At 41.9% G+C, this 23,579-nt stretch overlaps 1 protein-coding gene across 4 annotated transcripts; it reads left to right on the forward strand.

Moving 5' to 3' along the window:
• Positions 1-216: 216 nt before the first annotated feature.
• Lman1 (lectin, mannose binding 1) lies at positions 217-18,542 on the forward strand. 4 transcript variants are annotated; one of them, XM_041639236.1, is made up of 14 exons: positions 217-465; positions 4,158-4,312; positions 4,393-4,500; positions 5,156-5,217; positions 6,034-6,133; positions 7,587-7,710; positions 8,849-8,907; positions 9,279-9,411; positions 10,620-10,813; positions 10,910-10,980; positions 12,856-13,006; positions 15,048-15,169; positions 15,434-15,496; positions 16,601-18,542. In XM_041639236.1, the coding sequence occupies exons 1-13, from the start codon at positions 228-230 to the stop codon at positions 15,468-15,470; spliced, it is 1,554 nt and encodes a 517-aa protein (XP_041495170.1). In that variant the 5' UTR covers positions 217-227; the 3' UTR covers positions 15,471-15,496; positions 16,601-18,542. The 4 variants fall into 4 exon arrangements, with proteins under 4 accessions (XP_041495170.1, XP_041495173.1, XP_041495171.1 ...); XM_041639239.1 differs by having other exon boundaries at positions 17,628-18,542; XM_041639237.1 differs by having other exon boundaries at positions 15,434-15,483.
• The last annotated feature ends 5,037 nt before the right edge of the window (positions 18,543-23,579 follow it).

Below are 23,579 nucleotides of genomic sequence, written 5' to 3' on the forward strand. Positions count from 1 at the left end.
GCCCCACGCGGCTGGAGTTGTGAGTCCCAGTCTTGCCCCACCCCTTCCGTAGCCCCGCCCACAGATGCTCTGTCCTCAATGGGCCCCGGGATAGAGGAGGCCAGGGGCGGGGCTCACCCCTTGCCCTCGGGTCTCCCAGGCTGCACCAATCAGAGAACGCCCTGTTGGCCATCCGCCGCTCCAGCGCCCCTCCCTCTCCCGCCGATCCCTGCGTCCCCAAATCCAAGATGGCGGGGTCCAGACGGAGCGGTTCCCAGGCTGGAGCGCGGCCGTTCCTTTGCGCCCTGCTGCTGTCTTTCAGCCGATTCGTCGGGAGCGATGGCACGGGAGGCGACGCTGCGGCCCCCGGCGCCGCGGGCACCCAAGCCGACTTGCCGCACCGCCGTTTCGAGTACAAATACAGCTTTAAAGGGCCGCATCTGGTGCAGAGCGATGGGACTGTGCCCTTCTGGGCCCACGCGGGGAGTAAGCTGGGGCCGGGCCGGGGGTCGGGGGCTGGGTTCCCTGCTTGCTTTCCGTTCATCTTCCCAATGCCCTGCCGGGCCGAGGGTCAGCTCCAGTTCTGCACGACCCATGCGCTGGGGCAGGACTCCCCAGGCAGCCCCTACTCCAGGTCCCCGGCTCGCAGGTCCCTCGCTCATCCTGAGTCTTCTCATCCAACTTGTCCACCCACTTCCCAATCTTCCCTTTCTTAATCTCATCAGCACTTTGTTTGATTCGGAGGTGTTTTGTTACTTTCTGTACTCAAACCAGCTTCTGGGTGTCACGTTACAATATACCCTGATGCCACGTCTCAAGGGTGCACTTTGCCTGGCCATAGCAATTGAGACCAGTTCCAGCAACCTTCTGCTTGCTTGTTTTAGGGAGTTAGCAATGACCAGGTTTGTACTTTATTTCCCGAATGCTCCAAGATACCATAGAGTCTTAGAGTGGTTTTTAGGTCTTTGGATGTCGTTCTTAAAGTGTTGGGGTTACACCATAGAATCGCCTCTCAGTTGACGGTGTGTGTGGTCTTTGATCTTCACACTATAAACTTTTGTTTAGTTAGTGCAGGAGACAGAGTTTCATATTGATGACTTTTGAACTTGGGACTAAGAATAGTCATAGCCTCTCAGAATGAGGTGGTTTCTGCCTCAGACTTTTTTCACTCTGACCCAGATGACAGAACTGTGACTGAGCACCGCTCAGTGAAACGAAAACGGGGACACACTTTTAGTGCTGATGTGTCACAGCTGACCGAATAGTATCAGTAGCATTTGTCCTCCCGTAAGCTCCTCGGTGACTACCCGATACATCCAAGTAGTAAATACTGTCTACTTTTGTGTGTAATTAAGGAATCATTTATAAAAGCCTTTTTTTTTATATGTCACGAGATTGTCCAGTGGCTGAAACAAAACGCTTCATTGCTAGAAAATAATTGCTAAATAGAAAGCACCCTTCCAGGAAAGGCCATTTCCCTCAAATTAATGTGCAATTACCAGGTGTAAATTTCATTGAACTTAATGACCAAGTCATTATGTAGTTGAAACAGGGTGCAATGCAATTATGCTGTTACTCAGTTTGTTTATTATAAGCCTTCTGGGCTCGTGGTATTGTGATAACATCGCCCCGCGTACACAAAGATGATGGGTCATGATTCCAAGCACAGGTTTTCAGATCTTTTGTTTGTGTTTTTAAGACTTTTGGAAATGGCGGTGAATTGGTGGGCGCCTCTCTGCCACCTGTCTGCTGTTCTCCGTCTTTTCCACCGCAGACACGCATCAGCAAATGCAGAGTGGTAATCAGCTACTGAAATTAGTTATCATCACTCTTTCACAGAGCCACAAGCAACAGATCTAGTCTCCTGTGAAAGAGGTCAGGATAAGGGCTGGAGCTGTAGCCTCATCGGTAGGATGCTAAGCCGGCATGCAGCAAGCCCTGGGTTCAATCCGCAGCACCCCATAAGCCGGGTGTAGTGGTTCACACTTGATCCCAGTGCCAACTGCATTGGGGGTGGAAGCAAGAAGATCAGAAGTTCAAGGTCATCCGTGGCTGAAAGACAGGGTGTACAAGGGGAGGGTGCTCTCTGTTGTATCCCAATGCATGTGTGTGGCCAAAGTATTTTACTGTTTCAGTCATGACTTGATCTGTTTACTGACTTTGACACTCAGTGGTATGTGGAAATCCATTGCTTTCATGGTTACTGTAATTTTTCATCTTACTCTATTAATGCTGTTGGTCATTTTTCTCCCTTCTCATTTCTTCTTGCAATCTATCATTTGAAACGAGAAAAATGAAGAAACTTAGGATTTAGTTTAAACACAGCCCATTACATTCAGCCCTAATTAGGATTACCTATTTCTCTTTTTCAAATCTTAGTCCTTTTGTACTGTCGGTACATATCCTTAGGTTCACAAGGGCAAGAAATGCTAATAATCTGGAACTGTTCATAACTCTCAAAGCTCTCCCCTTCATTCTTCTATTTGAGCTGTAGTAGGCAGCCAGGCACCTCCTGTATAGATGGAGCAAGAACTACAGAGAGACGAAGGTTCTGGGACATTTTCTCAAATCTTCCGTTTCTCTGTGCAGGCCTTTTCCATAGTGTTCTCCCCACCTTGTGAGTGTTTGAGCCAGAGAGTCCACTAAAGTATCCTAGCTCTCTTTTCCTCCCTACAAAGTGGAGTCCTCACAGTCAGAACGGTTACAGTCTGAAAGAGTATGTTAGAATTGTTCTACATGTAGGCCTTTGCACGTACCTTGTTAATTAGTAAGAGGATTGAAGGATTTATAGGCATGTTTGGTTTTTTGTGGTTCAGTTTATTGGCTTTTGCAGAGCCTGGGTTTGATCTTTTACAGACTGGGTGTGCTCAGCAGTCTGTCCATCCATGCTGCTTGCCCGGTGTCACCAGATGAGCCTTAGCGGTTCCTGTCAGTGACATTGTTGGTTTTGTTTTCTGGCTCTGAGGTCCCAGGAGTCAAACACAGAGCCCATGAGTGATAAGACGTGCTTTTTCACCGATCCATGTGCCAACTCCTTCATGTATTTTAAAATTGAAGCCTGCTTATTGTTGTTTTAAATATGATACTATTGCACACTCAGTATATTGTATAGATTTAACTTTTAGATGATCTGGAAAACCCCCAAAGTTGCTTGCCTTGCTTTGCTGTGATTGTTTGAAACCGAGCCAGCTATATCCCTGTGCTGTACCTACGTGTACATTCTTATGCATTGTGTACCAATGACACGCTCAAGATCCGGCAGCCACAAGTGCCTGGCCTGGGACTTGAGCTGGCTACTCTTGAGAATTCCTTGTTTTCTCTGAGAGTCCACCATAGTTAAAAAATTGCTTTAGTTAGTTGTCCCTCTTCCTAGGAAAATGTATATATGCAGGATATTTTGCATATGATTTTGCAATGTTTAGAGCAGTTGTCAGGCCTGCCCCTTTCATTTTTCAGATGAACATAAATGATGAAACTAATAGAATATGGAATGATTCATTCAAAATCACAGCTGAACTTGATCCCTAGTGTTGGTTCTTACGGTTTTTTTCTAATGTTATGACTGTATTTATACAGTTTGTAGTATATAACTGGTGAAACATGTGGACTTTTAATATTGGGGAAATTTTTGTTAAAAATAGATTGGGAAAATCAAGTAAACAGCTTTCCTATTTATTAAAAATTCATACAATATATTCTGACCACTGTTTACCCTCCCTAGATCCTCCTCACCTCCTTACCCATCCATCTCTGTGCCCTTTCTCTCTTTAGAAAACTAATCAGAAAACATAAACCAGAATTTAAAAAAAAAAGAAAAACACAAAAAGAATAAAAAAAATCACAAGAAACATATACACAGAAACAAAACCCATAAAAACATAAAATTGGAAACCATAATATAAAAGCAAAAGTTTGAAGTCTTGGTCTCTGGGACTTTTACTGTGTAATATGGGGATGTAGGTTTGCAGATGCATTTCTCTGTTCAAAGACAGAAAAGATATTGCTCCCTTAACATTTCAAAGTCATACTGTCAGCCTGAAACTATGTCTAACAAATATTCTTGTGTACAATAAGAAGGTAAAATTTCTTCTTTGTAGCTATAGATAGCAACTCAGCGGTGAGTGTTGAATTCTGCGTAATTATAACTGAAAGCTCTCCTTTTCTCATTTTTGCCGTAGATGCTATTCCAAGTTCAGATCAGATTCGAATAGCACCATCATTAAAAAGCCAGCGAGGTTCGGTGTGGACAAAAACGAAAGCAGCCTTCGAGAACTGGGAGGTGGAAGTGACATTTCGAGTGACCGGAAGAGGTCGAATTGGAGCTGATGGCCTAGTATGCCCGTTTCTGTTGCTTGAGCCAGTCTGGCTGCACAAACCACTGGTTCCTAACTGTTCCCTCTTACGTATTTTCAGGCAATTTGGTATACAGAAAATCAAGGTTTGGACGGCCCTGTGTTTGGATCAGCTGATACGTGGAATGGTGTTGGAGTGTTTTTTGATTCTTTTGACAATGATGGAAAGGTATATTTTTTTGTTAAAACTGTAGCCATTTTCCGTTTAATGTATTTTAGCAGAGTTAGGCTGTGGGAAGGTAGCTTGCCTGACACCTTAAATTTAATAATGAAGAACGTGGCTGATAGTCTGAGCATGGTCGTTAGTCTTGGTAGCAGAGAATCTCACACTGAAAGCTGTGCAGACACGGTTTTTCCCACACTAATTTACAGACGTAGCTCTGAGGACCTGTCAGTGATTCACACCCTGTGTGTGCTTAGTAAATGAAAAAACCAGCATGAATCTTTAGACGTGGGCAGTGAAGCCTTGGCGGTACTCGGGTGCTGGGCACGATGACCCTCACCCTCAGCTCTCCTGTGTTAATGACTTTTTGGTCAGGCCGTTCTGATGACATCTGAAAAGCAAAACATACTTAGATGCTGAAGCATTAACTTGTGGCTTGGACGCTTTCAGGCTGGTGGTCTTCCCTTTGGCTTGTTGTTACTGATTTCCAGAGATTGCTGTCAGCAATTTAAAGAAATTTTGATGATGCATTGAAAGCTTAGGCCACACTATTTCAGAAGTTTAAGAGTCCTGGAATCTTAGCAGATGAGTTTTCATAGCACATGAAGAATGATGAAATTTTCTATGAAACATACTAAAATATTTTCTCTTTATTTTTTAGAAAAATAATCCTGCTATAGTAGTTATAGGCAACAATGGACAAATTAATTATGACCATCAAAAGTAAGTGGGATTTTGCCTTGTTTCTCATTTCAGCTTTTCTTTGGCAACCTCATGAAATACATTGCTTCAAATCTCAGCACACTCCAAACAAAATAAGATGGTTTTTTTTCTTGAACTGTTATATTGTAACTCACTGAAAAGTTCTACTTTTCCTTTCCTGTCTTGAAGTTTTTTTCTGTGAGCCAACCTTTCCATGTTTATTGAAAGAGATCTTTCAAAAAATAAATTTAGCTTTCACCCAACTAATGAGTCCCCAGTCATTAAATGTGTCACCGCTTTCAACACTAATGTCACTTTACGACTGTCCATGCGTTACAGTGTTCCAGGTGTTGAGTGGAAGAAAATTTCTTGCCCACGCCTGGCTTTGCCCTCTCCTATCTCGGTGGCTGCTATGGTGGTGGTTCTTTGCCATCCCTGGTGGACTGGTTTAAACTAGAAGTGCCTGGCTTGTTCCTTTAGATTCAGCTTCAGCTGGCTTGGGTGAAAGTGAGACTCCAGGAATGACTGGGGATGTAGCTAAGTTGTAGATCCCTTGCCTAGCATGTGTGAGACTCTAGGTCCAGTTCCCAATACCACAAAAATAAACTATGAAATCCCCAAGTGATTTGAATGCTGTCCTCTCTCCTAGTAACACATCCTCCTCCCTTCAGCACCCAGTGGCCTTGGGACTTCCAGTGTCTCCAGAGTTCTGACAGGAAAGGCCTTTCTGTCTGCTAACTGATAGGAGCCATCATAAGCTTCATTGTAACTGATATTTTTGAGTCTTCCTAAATCTTAAATACTAAAAGCCTTCCTTTCTTCTCCCTCCACCTGCAGTGATGGTGCCTCTCAAGCTTTAGCAAGTTGTCAGAGGGACTTTCGTAATAAACCCTATCCTGTCCGGGCAAAAATTACCTACTACCAGAAAACGCTGACGGTGAGTGACAGTAACCGATAAGTAACACTCTAGCATGACTTTTCTTTTGAATTCCTGACAGAAGTTAATGTACTTAAACATGGGTATCCGCACATCTGTATGCGTTGCCCTGAGAACAGAGTTAAGTTTGTCATCTGGTGTATGTTATTTCCTGTAGTGAGCTTTGTCAGTAAGTTTGTTTGTTCAGAGGAGATTTAAGCACCAGCTCGAAGATACCGTAAGCACATAGCCAAGTCTTCAGGATACCAATATGAGTAAGACAAAGACCTTTCTCCTTGAAGAGCTTGCAGGCCCTCGAGGAAACTAGCGTCACTGTGCTGTGTGACAAGGGCTGAGGAATTGAGATAGTGTTAAGGAATTGTGACCTTGGAACCTGGACCCTGAGAAATGACCCTGGGAAAAGTCCAGAAGTGGTTCAGTTGAGATGCACCTCAGAGCAGGACCGGGGATGTGTGTATGTTCCCGGCACAGAAAGCAGATAGGGTCTCTAAGAAGCTGAACATTTAAGAGAGCTTGTAGTTTGCTGAAGTGTGAAGACAGAGACATCCCGGAAGTGGGGTGGAAGGCCTGACAGTGACCCTCCTGTGAGGAAGCTTTAAGAGAGCTGGTGTTCTCAGCAGGAAGTGGAATTGTGGTGTAGGCAGTTTTAACCAGTCACTTAGCCTGGCGCATTGTGCTTTAAATGCAGCTTTGCAAAGGGCTAGGCTCTCTGGAGAAACTGAACATGGGAGGTTTTAAGTAACTCAGACAGACTACAGTTTGAACAGCTCCGCCCTACCCACAGGGCTCCACTCACTACCAGACCTGAGGTGCCTAAAGGAAGACAGAGGAGAGATGAGCAGCACTGTCATATGCTAACCGGAGCTTTGAACTCCTGCTGTGACCTCTTCAGAATGACCATGACCCCTAAGGCTCTGCGAGAGAGGAACTTACTTCACTGTAGAAAGATTGTTAAACTATCAACATTTTCTCTTTTTGAGTCTTTGACAAATGATGGGTTAAAAAAATTAAGTGAATGCTCTTACTGTGTAATGGTGGTTAGTAAGTGAGTTTATCGCAAATTATCCTTTGTAGGGCTGGGGAGTGGATAAAGTGTAAATCTGAGAGGCAGAGCTCAGATCCCAGGAAACTGTAAAAACTGAGAAGGGGTGTGGCCACCTGGAATCCCAGCACTCAAGAGCCAGGGCAAGATGGCTTGCTGGTCTAGACAATCACTGAGCTCTGGGATCAATGTAGGGACCCTGATTCAGTAAATAAAGGGGAAAGTGGTTGAGGAAGATACCCAGTGTCAACTTCAGCCTCCACATGCACACCCACATGCAAACACAAACACACAAAATATCCACATACAAAAAGAATTATAGCAATAGAAGGAAGCAAGAGTGAATATTATTAATTACAAAATGCTGAAATTTATTTTGAAATAATCTACAACTGTAGTATGTCTTCCCAGGTCATGATCAATAATGGCTTTACACCAGATAAAAATGATTATGAATTTTGTGCCAAAGTGGAAAATATGATTATCCCCCCACAAGGGCATTTTGGGATATCTGCGGCAACAGGAGGTCTTGCAGGTAAATCTCACTATCTTTTCATATTGAAAGCCTGTGAATGATTCTTACTGTTGATAGTATGTGTGAGGTATATTGACTCGATTCCATTTCACTTCTCCATCTCTTTGGAGCCTTCCCATGGCCCATTTTACCAGTCTTTGGCTGTGTTGGCTGCATGGATGTATGTAAATTACACCATTCATTTAGGCACATTTTGTAGTGAAGGGGACATATTTCAACTTGAGGATATAAATAGTTAATTCCTAAGTGTTTTAGGAACCTTAAAAATTGCTGTATCATATACAAGTGGCTTTGGAAACCCAAGGAAATATTATTTAGGGCAAACCTTAAATGAAAATAATTGCTGTTATTTTCCATGTATATTGATAAATGAAGCTCCTCCACACCAGTACTGCTTTGTACTCAATGACACATCACCATTTGAAATACTTCCCAAACTGTAGCTTGTTCTGTACAACCCAAGCAAAGAGGGAGAAGGTCTGGATCCCCATTTTTTTCAGGTGTTGCCAAGTTTCTCAGGGGTCACATAGTCACCGCCAGAAAGTCATGGTCTGGACTTGTGATTCCTGGCTGTTGAGCACATGATCTCTCCTCAGGTTATCCAGTCTGCAGTGCCTCAGACTCTGTTTACCCAGCTCCCCCTCAGAGCTCCCCAGGAAAGGCAGAAGGAGAAGGGTGCTGAGCACTTGGAATAAATCTCTCCACACCACAGTATGGACGCAGCTGCCAGGACTGGCACAGCAGTTCACTGCTGTGGGGTCCAGTCTCCCTGGACCTGCCTTTAGCTTAAACAACCTGGTATTAATTTGACTTTGCATGGTTTAGATAAAACAGAAGTATTATTATCTGCCAGCTGAGCAAAGCAAGTATGAAAGGGCAGCGCAGGTGTACGCCACAGGAAGGGCCCTGCACACAGGTGGACGGGGTTTGTGCACGTGGAGCAGGGCTTTTTCCATGCAGGAGCATCCTTCACTGTCAGACACTCCCCGTTCGCTCCAGTTAGACCCTGCTTCACTGCTGACCTGGGGTTGGTTTAGAGTAGTTCTGAAGTCAGGCTTTCATATATACCTGTCAAGTAAACTCACAACTATGAACAATTACTTACAGCATTTCTTGAAACTATTTTTTTAATTTGTAGATGACCATGATGTTCTTTCTTTCTTGACTTTCCAACTAACTGAGCCTGGAAAAGAGCCAGTAAGTACACTTTTTTGCAAGCAGTTAATTTCCAGTTTTCAGTGGTGTTGCCCAAACTGTGGGTTTTGAGTAGACTGATGTCAGTCTGGGTCCTGTATGAGTTCCTGCACCTCTGTAGCATGCTTGATGCTTGTTCAGTGGCAACTTCTGGATTTTGTCAGGATTAAGTGAGACCAGTGTGCATATAGTAAATGCTCACTGAGAGGCAGTCGTTACTGTGATTTTTGGTATTGTTAAAACCAAGAACAAATTAGCTGTAGTTTAGTAAGGGACAGCCTTCAAGCCAGTGATGCCATTGTGAGCTTGAGAAGGACAGATGCCAAATATCTTACCAGTTCCCTTCCCTATGACCTCTTCTTCCTCTGAAAAAGCCTACGCCAGAGAAAGACATCTCAGAAAAAGAAAAGGAAAAGTACCAAGAGGAGTTTGAGCACTTCCAGCAAGAACTGGACAAGAAGAAGGAGGAATTCCAGAAGGACCACCCTGACCTCCAGGGGCAGCCAGGTAAGTTGTGGCTGGGCCGGCTCTGCGGGGACACCTGGGTGTGTACTGTCTGCCTCATCTCTGCTGTCTCAGCACACTCAGAATTGCTGGGAACAGTGGGAAAGCAAGAGTCCCTCAGGGCCTGAGAGTGTGTGGCTTGTAAGGTGTGCATGAAGAGCGCCATAGCTTTGTGAGTGAGCATGAGCCCCTGGGTTGGAGCCGGTGAGGACGGCACTGACATATTCACCACTGTGTTCTGTGAACCAAACAAATGAAAAACAAGAGACAGTGCTGGTTTCCTGGGTGACTGCTAAGTAAAACTATTTAAAAAAGGTGGGGGGGGGGGGAGCTCTCTTTCTCCTTTCAGTGTTATACAATGGCTTTATTGAAAAGTTTGGACAGTTTTATGCATGTATACAATGTATTAGAAATATTGCTCCATTTCCTTTGTTACCTTCCTTTCCCTCTGAACACTTTCTTTCCAGCTAGTCCAGTAGTGACCATACCATTGAAGAAAATGACACCCTCTTTCCCAGTACCTTACCCTTACTACTGAGAATCCTGGACTTTAATGGATTACACTTTAAGTGCTAGTGTAAGCCAAAAAAATTGAGGCCTTATATGTTGTTACATTCTCAAAAATGAAACAGTGTCAAGGCCAAACAGACTGACTGCTAGTTTTATATCTGGTCTGTTCCCCAGCAGCATGAATGATAGAGACTACTTGGTAAAGCCTATGTCTAGCATTTGAACGCTGTGTGATGTTCAGTTCTCACAATTATCAGTGGTATGATAACTAGCATGTCATTTGTGACCGTAACCTGAAACTGCTTGAAGTAGGTGTACAGTTGGTTGTTTTCCACCTAAACATCACTGTCCATGCTTGGAATGTTTTTTTTCACCCCAGAAAGTTCTCTGATTCCGTAAACCCACCCTCCACATAGCCTGTCATTATTTTGATTTCTGTTACTCCTGGTTAGTTTTCCCTAGTAAAATTACACAATATATATAAAACAAAAAATTATTTTAAGTGAAAAGGTTCAAATAGTAATTTGTAATATTCATTTAATAATTACTAAAATAGTAATTTAGTTATGACTGAACTGTCGGAAGTTTGTACCCCGTGTTGGTAATGTTCTGGTTTTGGAATGTGTCAGTACTTGGCTTGTTAATGTTTCAAAGCTACAGGTGTGGAGGATTGTACTGACTAATTTGCAACTGCTTTACAGCAGATGACATATTCGAGAGCATAGGAGATCGCGAGCTCAGACAGGTCTTTGAGGGACAGAATCGTATCCATCTGGAAATCAAACAACTTAACAGACAGCTGGATATGATCCTTGATGAACAGAGGAGATACGTCTCTTCCCTGACAGAGGAGATCTCCAGGAGAGGAACAGGAACCCCAGGGCAGCCGGGACAGGTAAACTTTCCAACACAGCACCCCAGCCAGAGACAGAACAGTGCTGTGCTCACATGACCCATGGGTGCTAAGCTGCTTCGTCTTGCTTCCCTCCAGGTCTCTCAGCAGGAACTGGATACCGTTGTGAAGACCCAGCAGGAGATTTTGAGACAAGTGAATGAGATGAAGTAAGTACACAGCAGTCATGTGTGAGCATCTTGTCCCTTGTCCTAAAGAAGCTTGTGTGCCTGCTCTCCCGTGTCTGTCTTTCAGGAGGGTAAGCTACAAATGTCTAAATTTTAAAAGCCATTATAAGCTGAAAAGCGGGGGTAATGTGCCAGGTTTAGTGTCTTTAAAAACAAAGAGGTTTGCTGTAGTGAGTGGAGACCAGGTGAGTGCCTGTCTTTGGAAATTAGGGACTGGAGTGAGCTGTCACAGCACTGAGAAATGCTGGGGGTGGAAGGATTTACTGTGGCAGGCCTGGAAAGCAGGCATGCTTGCCAAGAACAACTTCTGAAACCACCTTCTGCCCTATGACAGGCTGGGCAGAGCTGGAATAGACAGTGTGGACAGTTGAATGACATATCTCTAGTGACAATGGCTGACTCACATAGAGAGCCAACCTTCTCAGTGTCTGTGAAGGAGGACACAGCCATGTGTGTTTTTGTAAACTAATGTGTCAGTGTTCCCACCCGGTACAACCCTTGACAGGAGGTGTCAAAGTGAGTCTTAAGGGCTGAACAATCATACAGGACCAGGTTAAACAGAAGATCAGAAGCTACAAGGACTCGATTGATGACTGGAAATTTGTGGTTTGCTCCTTAGCTTTGCATTTAAGAAACATTTTTGTTGTCGGTTCACAATTCCAAAGTGGATACTTACCTTGTTCAAATAGTTTAGCTAAATGAATAGATTTATTTTAGAAGTCTACTGGGTTCTATAATATAGTGTTTTTTATTTTGATACTATTTTTCAAAAGATTTATTTATTGATGTAGTTGGCTGGTTTTACCTATATGTATGTCCATACCGTGTGCATACAGTACCTTCAGAGACCAGAAAATGGTGTTAGATTTCATGGAACTGAGGTTAGAGATGGTTGTGAGCCATTATGGGAGCTAGGGATGAAACTCAGGCTCTCTGGAAGAGCAGCTGGTGCTCTTAACCAGAGCCATCTCTCAAGCCCCTTATTTTCTTTCTTTCTTTTTTTTTTTAACAACATAATCCAAATACTAAATTTATTATATGCAATTAGGTTTATGGAAGCTGTTCTTGAAGTTCTAAGAATCCTCTGGCATCTTTCTTTCTTTTTTTTTTTTTCCATTTTTGCCCCTTATTTTCTTGAGTTTGAACGTTAGACGCTGTAAAACTAATACATTAAGCTTCCACGTATCTTTCACCCATCTTTTAATGTTGATATTTTATATAACCAAAATGTAAGAACCAGGAAATTAACATTCATACTATATGATCAACTGAACAAATGACCTAGTGGGCCCTCCATCATTAGTAAGCTGCAGCATACGCGTGTGCACACACGCACACACACACACTGTACATATTACCCTTTCAGACCTGCTACCTCCTGCTCCCACCTCATCTGCTTATCACTAGAACCTTAAACCCACAGATAGGAAGCGAGCGTCGTGTCCTAGTCCTCTGCCTCAGTCTCCAAGTGTGGAGCTTATGGGTATGTGCTACTATGTCTGGCTTCCGGTTTTGTATTTGTTTCTTTGGAGTTTTTTTTTTGTTTTTTTTTGTTTTGTTTTGTTTTGTTTTTTTTTTTTTTTTTGGTTTTTCGAGACAGGGTTTCTCTGTAGTTTTGGAGCCTGTCCTGGAACTCCCTTTGTAGACCAGGCTGGCCTCGAACTCACAGAGATCCGCCTGCCTCTGCCTCCCGAGTGCTGGGATTAAAGGCGTGCGCCACCACTGCCCGGCTTCTTTGGAGTTTTATTTTTTTTAACAATCTGATGTGTTGAGCTTAAAAGGGGGTAACCATTTAAAATGTATAACTGGAAACAAAAAACAAAACCCTTATGATTTCAAAGGGATTTTGTGTTCCAGGAACTCCATGAGTGAAACGGTGCGGCTGGTCAGTGGCATACAGCACCCTGGTTCAGCAGGCGTCTATGAAACCACTCAGCACTTCATGGACATCAAAGAGCACCTGCATGTCGTGAAGAGAGACATCGACAGCCTGGCACAGCGCAGCATGGTAAGGTGGTTCCCTGTGCCATGGTTTTGAGCTGTGCTCATGTTCTGGCCTAACTGTCCCATAGGTTCTGAAAGCCGCTGGATTTGGGTTTCCTAGGTAGAAAGCAGAATTCCGTGTCTGCACTTGTCAATGCTTACTAGGCAAGAGCAAGCAACGAGGGTTTGGGGTATGGGATTTATATTACCAGGCGATGAAAATATTTGTACTTCCATCTTAATATCCTCTGTAATCCATGTTTTTTGAACTTGCTTGAGAATTTATACTTGTATATGAGGTAGACTTTTTCTTTTCTATTTTTTTTTTTTAGTATAATATAGTCTGATAATAGTTTCCCCTCTCTGAACTCCTCCAAGATTCTTCATTTGGTAACAAAAAATGTTCAGCTGGGGCTCTGTCTTCCCAGTTATTTGGCAAGCACATTTAGATCACCTTTGTATGTGTATATATCTTAGGAAGCTGCTACTGTGTTAGGTTTCTCTACAACCCTTCAGGGGGCCTTGTTTTAGCCGTCCCTCCTCAATTTTCCTCTCTCAACTCCTTTTCCTTCACTCTCCCCTTTTGATCCTACAGTTCCAGTGCCCCTCCCCATCCCCATCCATAAGTGTCTATTCTATTTCTTCTTCCTAGCGTGACCCAGTCCTCCCGCTTACTTCCTTACTCTGTAACCTTGATGATTGTATGACTTGTAGCCTGCTTACCAAGGACTTCACAGCTAGCATCTGTATATAAGGAAATGCCTAGCATTTTTGCCCTTTGGGGTCTAGGTTATCTCAAGATTTTTTTTTCTAAGATCCATCCATTTATCTATGAATTTCATTTTTTTAAACAACTGAGTAATATTCAACTATGTAAATATACCCCATTTTCTTTATTCATGCATACATTGACAGACATCTAGTTTGTGTTTAGTTACTGGGCACTATGTATAGAGCAGCAGTGAACATGCTTAAGAAAGTGTCCCTGTCACAGGATGTAGATCCTTTGGGTATATGCCCACGAGTGGGACAGCTGGATCTTGAAGTAGGTCTATTTCCAGCTTCCTGAGGAACCATCACACTGGTTTCCATAGTGGCTATAGAAGTTTGCACTCCCACCAGCAGTGGATAAGTGTCCCCTTACTCTATGCTCGCCAGCATAAGCTGTCATTTGTTTTATTGATCTTGGCCTTTCTGATTGGTAAAAGAAGAAATCTCAAAGTATTAACTTGCATCCTTGATAAAGGATGTTTCTTTAAGTGTTTCTCGGCCATTTGAGTTTCCTCTTTTGAGAACTCACTGTTTAGATCTGTACTCTGGTTTTTACTTGGTTTATTTCTTTTCTTGATGTCCAGTTTTTTAAGTTCTATATATATTTTAGTTATTATATTTATATATATTTAGATAGTATATTTTAGATAGCCCTCTATTGGATGTGTAGTTGGTAACAAATCTTTTCCCATTCTGTAGGCTGCTGCTTTGTCTAAATGATGGGGTCCTTTGCCAATCCTAGAAGCCACTATATGGGTGACATCTTTGTCCCTGATGTTTAATTAGCCCCTTAAAATACCTTGTCTTTTGGAGACAGAAGATGGACAGTTTTCAGAAGTCAGTCAAGTTTGCAAAGAGATTGCAAAGGCAGGAACCAAAATTCTGTTCGAGTAGTTTATTGGTAGGGTGCATGTAATTTATCATATGGACTGGAATGTTACTGAGCATGAGGTCTGCTCTATTGATTACTATGCCAGTACAGAACCTGTGAACTGGAAGCATCCAGAGCTGTAGGAGTTTGTGGGAGCCCTGTTCTCTAGAGCCTTGAAGGGCACTGAAGTCATGGTCTGTAGTGAAGCTGGGGCGGGGCAGGTGGTACCAAGTTGGCAAAGGGTCCTTCTTATGTCAGTTGCTCTTTGAAAGAAAAAGAATTTTTTAAAGATAGTAGAAGTTAAATAGGTAGAAAATATTTAGGGGAATGAGTAAATGAAATACTTCTTTATTTAACAGACTGTGCGTTGTATGCAATTGGCCCTCAGTTTGACTAACTGTAATACAGACTGTTTGCTTTGCAGCCGTCTAATGACAAACCCAAGTGCCCAGAACTGCCACCATTTCCGTCATGTTTATCCACAGTCCACTTTGTGATATTTGTAGTCGTGCAGACAGTGTTGTTCATTGGCTATATCATGTACAGGTAGGTCTCTTGATGATATTTGACCCCACATCTTTAGGGATAAAATACTTGTGGAATTAACTAGGACCTTAATGCATCTTTCACTAACAGACAATTCAGGGCAAAGCAAACTTGTTCACTAGTCTCTTGGGTGTGCATGTTTAGAGTGTGTTTATCTCAGTATTTTCTACTTCAGGGGGCATTGATAGCTTAATTTAAATAATCCTGTTTCTTTCCCAAGTTAAGTATATAGAGCATCTGTTGATTTTCCTTTTCTTTTTTTAGGACTCAGCAAGAAGCAGCTGCCAAAAAATTCTTTTGACCTTCATTTTCCTGTATGTACATCATGTATGTATGAATGTGCAAATGTTGTCTTTTTGAAGGGATTTAGTATTTAAGTTGATCCATAGTCTAAGTTATTAAATTTTGTATAAAATAACATTCATTTTTCAGTAAGAATAAATCTTCAAGACAACCACATTTTTGTTCATAGTACTACATGTCCTTACATGTCAGCGAGCTTCTGGTAGACAGAGTGCAACCACTGAAGAGAATAATGGCAGGTCAAGACATAAAACAGGGGCAGCCACTGGCTGTGGGCATTCCCTCTCCAGCTCCGCTATCGGAGGGTTCTATATTTATATAAACACTTGCCTTTTTTCCCAGAATATGAGGTCTAATCAAGAGCATGCTGTTCGTGTGACTCTTGTAACCAAAGTCATTTTTAGAAGTGAGAATTCCCAATACAAGAGTGAGTTCTAGAGTCCTTTGGTCCCAACACATCTCCCTCTGGGATCAATGATTTGTCTGAGAGCTTGAGGCTAGATGCCAGGCGTTGAAGCATTTAATGAAATGATTTCCCCCTCAATCTTGAATGTGTATTTCACTTTTAAAGAAAATTTTTGTGGGAAGTGAATAACTACTTTTTGCCTACATCGTTTAGGTGAGAACAGTCTTATGATGATGATTTTTAATGGATATTTTGCCTGTTGGTATAATCATTCATGATGGCCATTGTCTTGAATATCTTTGTTCCAATAATGTCAATTTGATATTACAGAAATAATTTTTATACTTTTAATCTGTGGAATTCATTTCTCCCAATCTGTCAAACATGTAGTTAGCTCTAATTACATGTTCTACAGCTATTTTAAATTCACAGGAGTTACAATACATTCTGGTTTATATTACTCTGGTTTGTAACTTTCAGATGTAAATTGAGGGGGCTATAGCAGAAGCAGCTCTGAGCTATTTGAAAACAAATTTGTAAAGTAAATACTTCCCTGTTTCTCCTTTAAATGCTGGCTATTAAGGATGCCGTGAAGCGTCCATTGGTGAATTAACCAGGAAACATTAGGCTTCAAGAGCTGATAGCAGCGCACAGTTAGTTGTAGGTATTTGAGGAACCACCTGTGACATTTTCAAGTGCAGATTTCACTTTTCTTTTCACAGCTGAGCTAGGACTTCTGCTGGCTTCAAGACAATTTACCTCTTATTAAAGTAATGATCTCGTTTGCTATGGGATCCAGAACAACACTGTTTAAGATATGCAACTAAATTGTTCTAAGTCTTCATAAGTTTTCCCTCAAATGCTATTTGCAGATTGGGCTAACAGCCTAAAATCTGTGTGAAGACTTTATGACGAGCACTCTGTTGTGGCACCGTGTGTGCAGTCTCGCCTTGCCTTTTCTGCTGGCGTTCCTCCTAGATCTCAGACCGTGCCCTCGCAGTGGCTGCAGAAACTGCAGCATGCGCACTTCTCTCCCCTGCAGCTGACATTCTGAAAGTCATGCTCCACAAGTGTCATCTTCCAGAATTTACTTATATTTTTAAAAAACTTTCAGGAAAACAAAAAAAGCCAAATTGTAGGCATTGGGGTATCTTCTTGAGATAAAAGGCTGCCAAAGCCAACATTACAAAGTCCACAGTCGTGTGTGCCTGAACATTAAAGGAACCCCAGATCAGGGCAGGGTACACTTTTCAGGCTCAAGTCCAGGGGAAGCGCACCGATCATTCCTGACGTGATTGCAGGTAGCCCTTGGAGCAGGAGCAGGAATCATTTACTTGTTAACTGCTTAAAAATCACTCAGCGAGATTGTTCACACAGTAAGTCTGTCTTTGTTTTCCTCAAGATCATTAAATCTGAATCTTCTGAGCAAAACCCTGCTCTGGGGGGAATTATCACTGCCAGAGTTCCTCCGTTCTGTAGTGTTCTGTGTAACTGGAATAGTTCACTTCTCACACCAGCAAGTATTTTACAGGTGCCTTGGATTAAAACAAAATTTATTTTAAAATGTTAATGTAATTTTATGATGCCACTTTTAAAAGAAATCTCAATTATGTAATTGCTGATAGATTTGTGTAATGCGCTGTTTCTGTTACAATTATTTGAATGCTTTCTTTAGCGTAAAACTTCCCATGAAGTCATAGACAATAGCAGTGTTTTGTCACGTATTGAAGGCACATCAGTGTTTTTCAGGACATGGCCTGTGGACCAGCCATTCACTTCCTGGAATGCTTACGAGGAATACAGATTCCAAGGCTCCATTCCAATCTAGCCACATCACTAATCATGTGGGGCTTCAGAGTGTCCACTCCACAGACACCACAGACATAGCACACTGACAGCTGAGAACCACTAAAATGAGGAGTAGGGAAAGGCGTATGTGTGGTGGGTCTTTGTTGGCTCGAAGCTGAGCTACCCACGTTTTCGCTGTCATTGAGATCAGCAACTCTGCTGGTTCTTCTGTGTTTGCTACTGTTTGTTTTGTTAAAGCTCTTTGCTCATCAGAAACTACAAACTAACCGCAGGTTGGTTGTTAGCTGACCTCTTGGCGCTTCAGTGATGACTTTGAACCTTGTAGAATCATCTTTGGCTCATGGCAAAGCATAAGCGTGCTCATCAGGAAGCCTGCTGGAGCTGTGGCCTTCTGATTGTCTCCAGGTTTTATCTCAGACAGCTGCACATGTGATAACTTGAGGACAATGGAAAAGACTTGAATCAGGGCTCGCTCACCTGCTGCTCTGCTGAGAATCGGTCTCTAAAGAACTGATTGGTCGCCGGGGTCTGAGGCCCTGGCAGTGTCCACGTGCTGGCTGGAGAAAGGTGATGAACAAATTAGTCATTGGGAATTTTGTATTTGTAAGATTTAGGGTGAGATCAGCTCTTGCAACATTTTTAAATCTGTATGTTGCCCGTTTTAAGATATTTCCTTTATGATGTTAAAGTTTAAAAGGGTCTTCTATCCACTGTCAGTTTCAATTATATAACATTTTGTCAAGGTTTTTTTGTTGTTGTTTGTTTCTGTTTTGCTTTTCTGATTGTTACTTGATGCTAGCTGGAATTCAGGAAATGTCAATGACCTTATTCAAATAAAAGAAATATTTTAGTAAACTGACTTTTTCCTTCATTGATATGATGTTGGGGCCTAAGTAGCTATTTTCCAAATAGGCCCTGTTTTGCAGCTGTATTTTATTTATCTGTGATCTGCACCCTGCTGTTCTGTTTCCAGTTGCCCACAAGCAGCTTTAAGAGAAGATGGGTTATTCATTCGGCTTGTAATAGCCAGCTAGAACACATCATTTTGGGGAAGTCATGGCAAGCACTTGAAGCAGCTAGTCACATTCAGTCAGGAAGATGGTGTACCCATTTTAATAATCTAACAAAATAGGCTTAAAACCAAAACTACTTGAAAAAGATAGAGAAGGATACTACATAATAATGGAAAAACTCACCAAGGGAACACTACAATTCTTTCCTTCTATGCACCAAACATAAAGACACTCCGTTCTTGAAATATTACTATAGTTTATATCACATATTGCCCCTCAAACAGTGATAAAGGAGGTGGCATCAATACCCCACTCTTGACAATAGATGGGCCATCCAGACAAAAACTAAACAGAAATGTTGGAGCTAACTGACATTATAAACCAAATGGACCTAGCAGATATTTATAGAATATTACACCCAAACACAAAAGAATATACTTTTTTCTCAGCACCTCTTCAAAATTTCTCTAAAATTTACTACATACTCAAACACAAAGTAAGGCTCAACAAATACAAGAAAATTGAAATACCTTATCTGAACACCACAGATTAAAGCTGGATATAAACAAAAATAAGAGCAAGCTTACAAACACATGGAAATTGAAAAACGCACAAATCATGAATAATGGACCAAGACAGAAATTAAGAAAGTCTTTCTAGAATGAATGAAAATGAAAACACAACATACTCAAACTTATGGGACATAATGAAGGCTGTTCTGTGAAGCAGGTTCATAGCACTAAGTGCCTACATAAATTTTTTTAATTATTTAATTAAAATAGACCTCATACTAGCAACTTAACATCATACCTGAAATGAAAGCTCTAGAACAAAAGGAAATCACACCCCAAAAGAGTTGGTAGCAAGAAATAATCAAACTGAGGCTGAAACCAATAAAATGCATATATATATATATTTATAAAGAATTAAATGAAACAAAGAATTGATTTTATGAGAAAAAGCAATATGATTAAAACACTTAACCAAATAAATTGGAAGGCAGAGAGAGAAATGACCTAAATTTAAAATATTAGAGATGAAAAAGGAGACATACAACACACACCAAGGAAATCCAGAGAATCATAAGGACATACTTTAAAAACTTCTACTTCACCCACATTGGAAAACCTAAAAGAAATGGATAATTTTTTGACATACACTTACCAAAGTTAAATCAAAATGAAATAAACAATATAAACAGACCTAAAACTGCTACCAAAATAGAAGCAGTCATTAAAAGTCTCCCAACCAGAAAAACCCCAGGACCAGATAGTTTTAGCTCAGAATTCTAACAGACTTTCAAAGAAGAGTTAATGCCAGTATTCCTCAAATTATTACACAAAATCGAAACAGTAAGAATCTTGCCCAGTTCATTTTATAGGGCCACAGTTAGACTGATACTAAGACCACATAAAGACCCAACAAATGAAGACAATTGCAGATCATGTTTCCTTAAGAGCATAGATGCAGAAATTCTCAATAAGATACTTGCAAACTGGGACTCAGTGATTAAGAGCACTGGCAGTTCTTCCAGAGGTCCTGAGTTCAATTCCCAGCAACCACATGGTGGCTCACAACCATCTGTAATGAGATCTGGTGTCTTCTTCTGGCATAAAAAGGCTACCTACAGATAAAGCACTCATACATAAAATAAATCTTAAAAAAATTTTTAAAAAAGTGCAAACTGAATCCAAGAACACATAAAAAATATTCAGCATCCTTTTCATCAGGGAAATGCAAATCAAAACTACTTTGAGATTTCATCTTATATCAGTCAGAATGGTCAAAATCAGTAAAAGACAGCTCATATTGACAAGGATATGGAGTAAGGGGACATTCATTAATTGCTGGTGGGAGTGCAAACTTGTACAGCCACTATGGAAATCAGTGTAGCGGTTCCTCAGGAAGCTGGAAATCAATCAACCTCAGGGCCCAGCTACACCACTCTTTGGCATATACCCAAGGGATGCTTCATCCTACCAGAGGGCATTTACTCAATCATGTTCATTGCTTCTCTATTCACAATAGCCAGAAATTGGAGACTTCCTAGCTATCTCTCAACAGATGAACAGATAAATATGGTACATTTACACAATGGAATATTATTCAGCTGTTAAAAAGAAATCATAAAATTCACAAGTAAATGGGTGGAACTAGAAAAAAATCACTCTGAGTGAAGTAACTCAAGACTCAGAAAGACAAATATGATATACATTCACTTATATATTAGCTGTTGAGCCCATGATAAACAAGAACATAGAACATAGAACCACAGAGATTAGGTATGGAGTAAGGGACTATAGTGGACAGATAGCTCTCCCTAGGAAAGGGAAAAAGAATAGAAAGCTATGGATGGATGGATGGATGGATGGATGGATGGATGGGGTACTGGGACGGAGGATCAAGTGTGGAGGGGTAGCTAAGAGGGGGACGAGGGAGGAAATATAGGAGCAGACAGTGAAAATTAAAGTCACTTGAGGGGTAGTATGAAAACCTAATACAGCAGAAGCTTTCTAGAATGTAAGGCCTCACAGGCCACAGTGAGGTTTAGGGACCCAGTGGCAGAAGGAGCCATGGGACCAGCAATACCTACCTGTCTGACTTTGTGCAACCTGTAGAATTTATTTCCCTTTCCTGGAGGAACAGAATATTCTCCAACCATCTCTACAAAGATCCTGCACACAGCAGAACATAGTCACTGGGTGTCAAATAAAATCACTGCTGCAATACAGCCAGTGGGAGTGTTGGCTGGGGAGCAAGTGAGAATTCCATATCCCAAAGCAAAGCGCTGGAAAGGGATATCCCATTTCCACACTGGTGAGATGACACCTAAGAGTTTTTGAAGGCTGGGTGTAAGCACACACACATACACAAAGACAGAGAGACAGAGACAGACAGAGAGACAGAGAAAGAAGGAGAAAATGTTTAACAGGCTAGTTTGGAGTTTAGAATGGATGCCTTCCTCATTAACAGTATTAATACAATGGGTTTTAATTTTCATTATTTTGGACTTTTGTTTTGCTAAGGTATAGTACCTACTCTCTGATTCAGACCCATCAGATCCAGATTGGCTGTTGGCGTAGCTCTGGGGCTTCACTCTCTGTACCTCTCACAGAGGACAGAACTTCAGCAGGCTGTCCTTTGCTATAGAAGACTAATGTGTTTGGATGTGCAATTCTTTCTAAGAGAGGATTTCTCTGCACTACACTGTAAGAGGGGAAAACCCCACAAGGTCTAAAGGTTAAGACTTAGAATTTACAGCCTTAGAGGCTCTGTGAGACCCCTCAGGGAGATTAAATACATAGCTCACCTTTAGCAGGAGTTTAGAGATAGTGCTTGAGTGTGCTAAGTTCCCAGCAACCTCTCTGAAAACAAAAGTGGGGGCAAGGATTAATACTTGTCTTCAATGAATTTCTAATTCACTCCACATCTGTTTTGGTCTTTAATGCCGAAGCTATTTGAGCAGCATTTAAAACAGATTAGTAGAAGGGAAAATAGTCTGTGAAATATATACAGTAAACATGTTAAAAAAAAAAAACCACTAAAACCCAGGTTATCTATTTCTGTGTCTCTTAGGAGGAGTGGCCTATGTCTGGAGGATTGTTCCTGCTGAGAAAATAATGAGCATTAATTACAAATAAGGCTCCTGTCCATCCCCCTCCCCAGCTCTTTAACCAGAAACGTTTGAACATAGATTAAAGCAGTGCTTCTCAACCTTCCTAATGCTGCGACCCTTTAATACAGTTCTTCATGTGGTAACTCCCAACCATAAAATTATTTTTGTTGCTACTTCATAACTGTCAATTTGCTACTGTTATGAATCGTAATGTAAATACCTGATGTGCAGGACATCTGATATGTGACCCCTGTGTGAAAGGGTCTTCTTCCAACCCCCCCCACCCCCCATAGGGGTCATGACCCCCAGGTTGAGAACTGCTAGAGTCATGGCTTAGCTGAAGAAAGCCATAGCCAGAGAGAATACACTGTTACAACACAGTGAGGAGGCTGTAGCCGAGCTAAAGCACAGCACCCAGGAAGAGCGCTGTGTGCAAAGGATAAAGAATGGCAATGCATACCGAGGGCTTGACTCACCGGGAGTCCTGTCTCTTAGAGTGTCAAAGCCAGCTTCTCGGGAAGGTGAATGGCACTTCCATACAGCAGAAGAAGCTAAGCAACTCTCCCTGGGTGAACTAAAGACCATGGCTCACCCCTTGAACTCTCTTGCCTGGTTTGTGTATTCTGTGTGAGACACCATTCCCAGTGAAGTGGGACCAAACTGAATGGAACCCCAAAGCAATGCTTGCCTGAGACTTAGAGTCCCGTGAGATCAGATGTGGATCAAAAGCGTTATTTTTGCTTAATAAAGCATTCTGGGGTTTGAATCTCACTGGACTGTCTCCAACAGGATGCTGTACTCCAGGGCTGGGATGTGGAAATTCCACGGCAGCCATCTAATCACTTGGCTCCAATTAATATAATTGAAATGGGCCTCTTGATGAAGCCCTGTTGTCTATATAATTTGAACTTTAGGGAATGAGAATGTTGCTCAAAGTCAGTATTCTGGCCTGACACATGCTAGGTCCTGCGCTCAATCTCCATCTCTGGCCAAAATAATAATAATAATAAATTTAGATGCCTAAGGAAAGCAGAGCAGGGAATGGTGGGGTTTCTGCCCCATAAAATTAGCTGAGTGTATTAATCATAAGGCAGAAGGTTGAATCTGACTGCGGGTTTTAGTAATCGGAACCATCTGCCTCTACGCTAAGAGTTCACCCTCTAATCCAGCTTACGGCTAGTAAAAGCCCTCTCTCTACCACTGTGCCCTTGGACAGAGAAGGCTGCGCAAATCCTGCGCTCCCAAATGTGAGGCTGTGGTTGA

Source organism: Microtus oregoni, unplaced genomic scaffold (assembly GCF_018167655.1).
Source record: "Microtus oregoni isolate MIOR12 unplaced genomic scaffold, Mior012 000057F_ref0000458, whole genome shotgun sequence".
NCBI classification, from domain to species: domain Eukaryota; kingdom Metazoa; phylum Chordata; class Mammalia; order Rodentia; family Cricetidae; genus Microtus; species Microtus oregoni.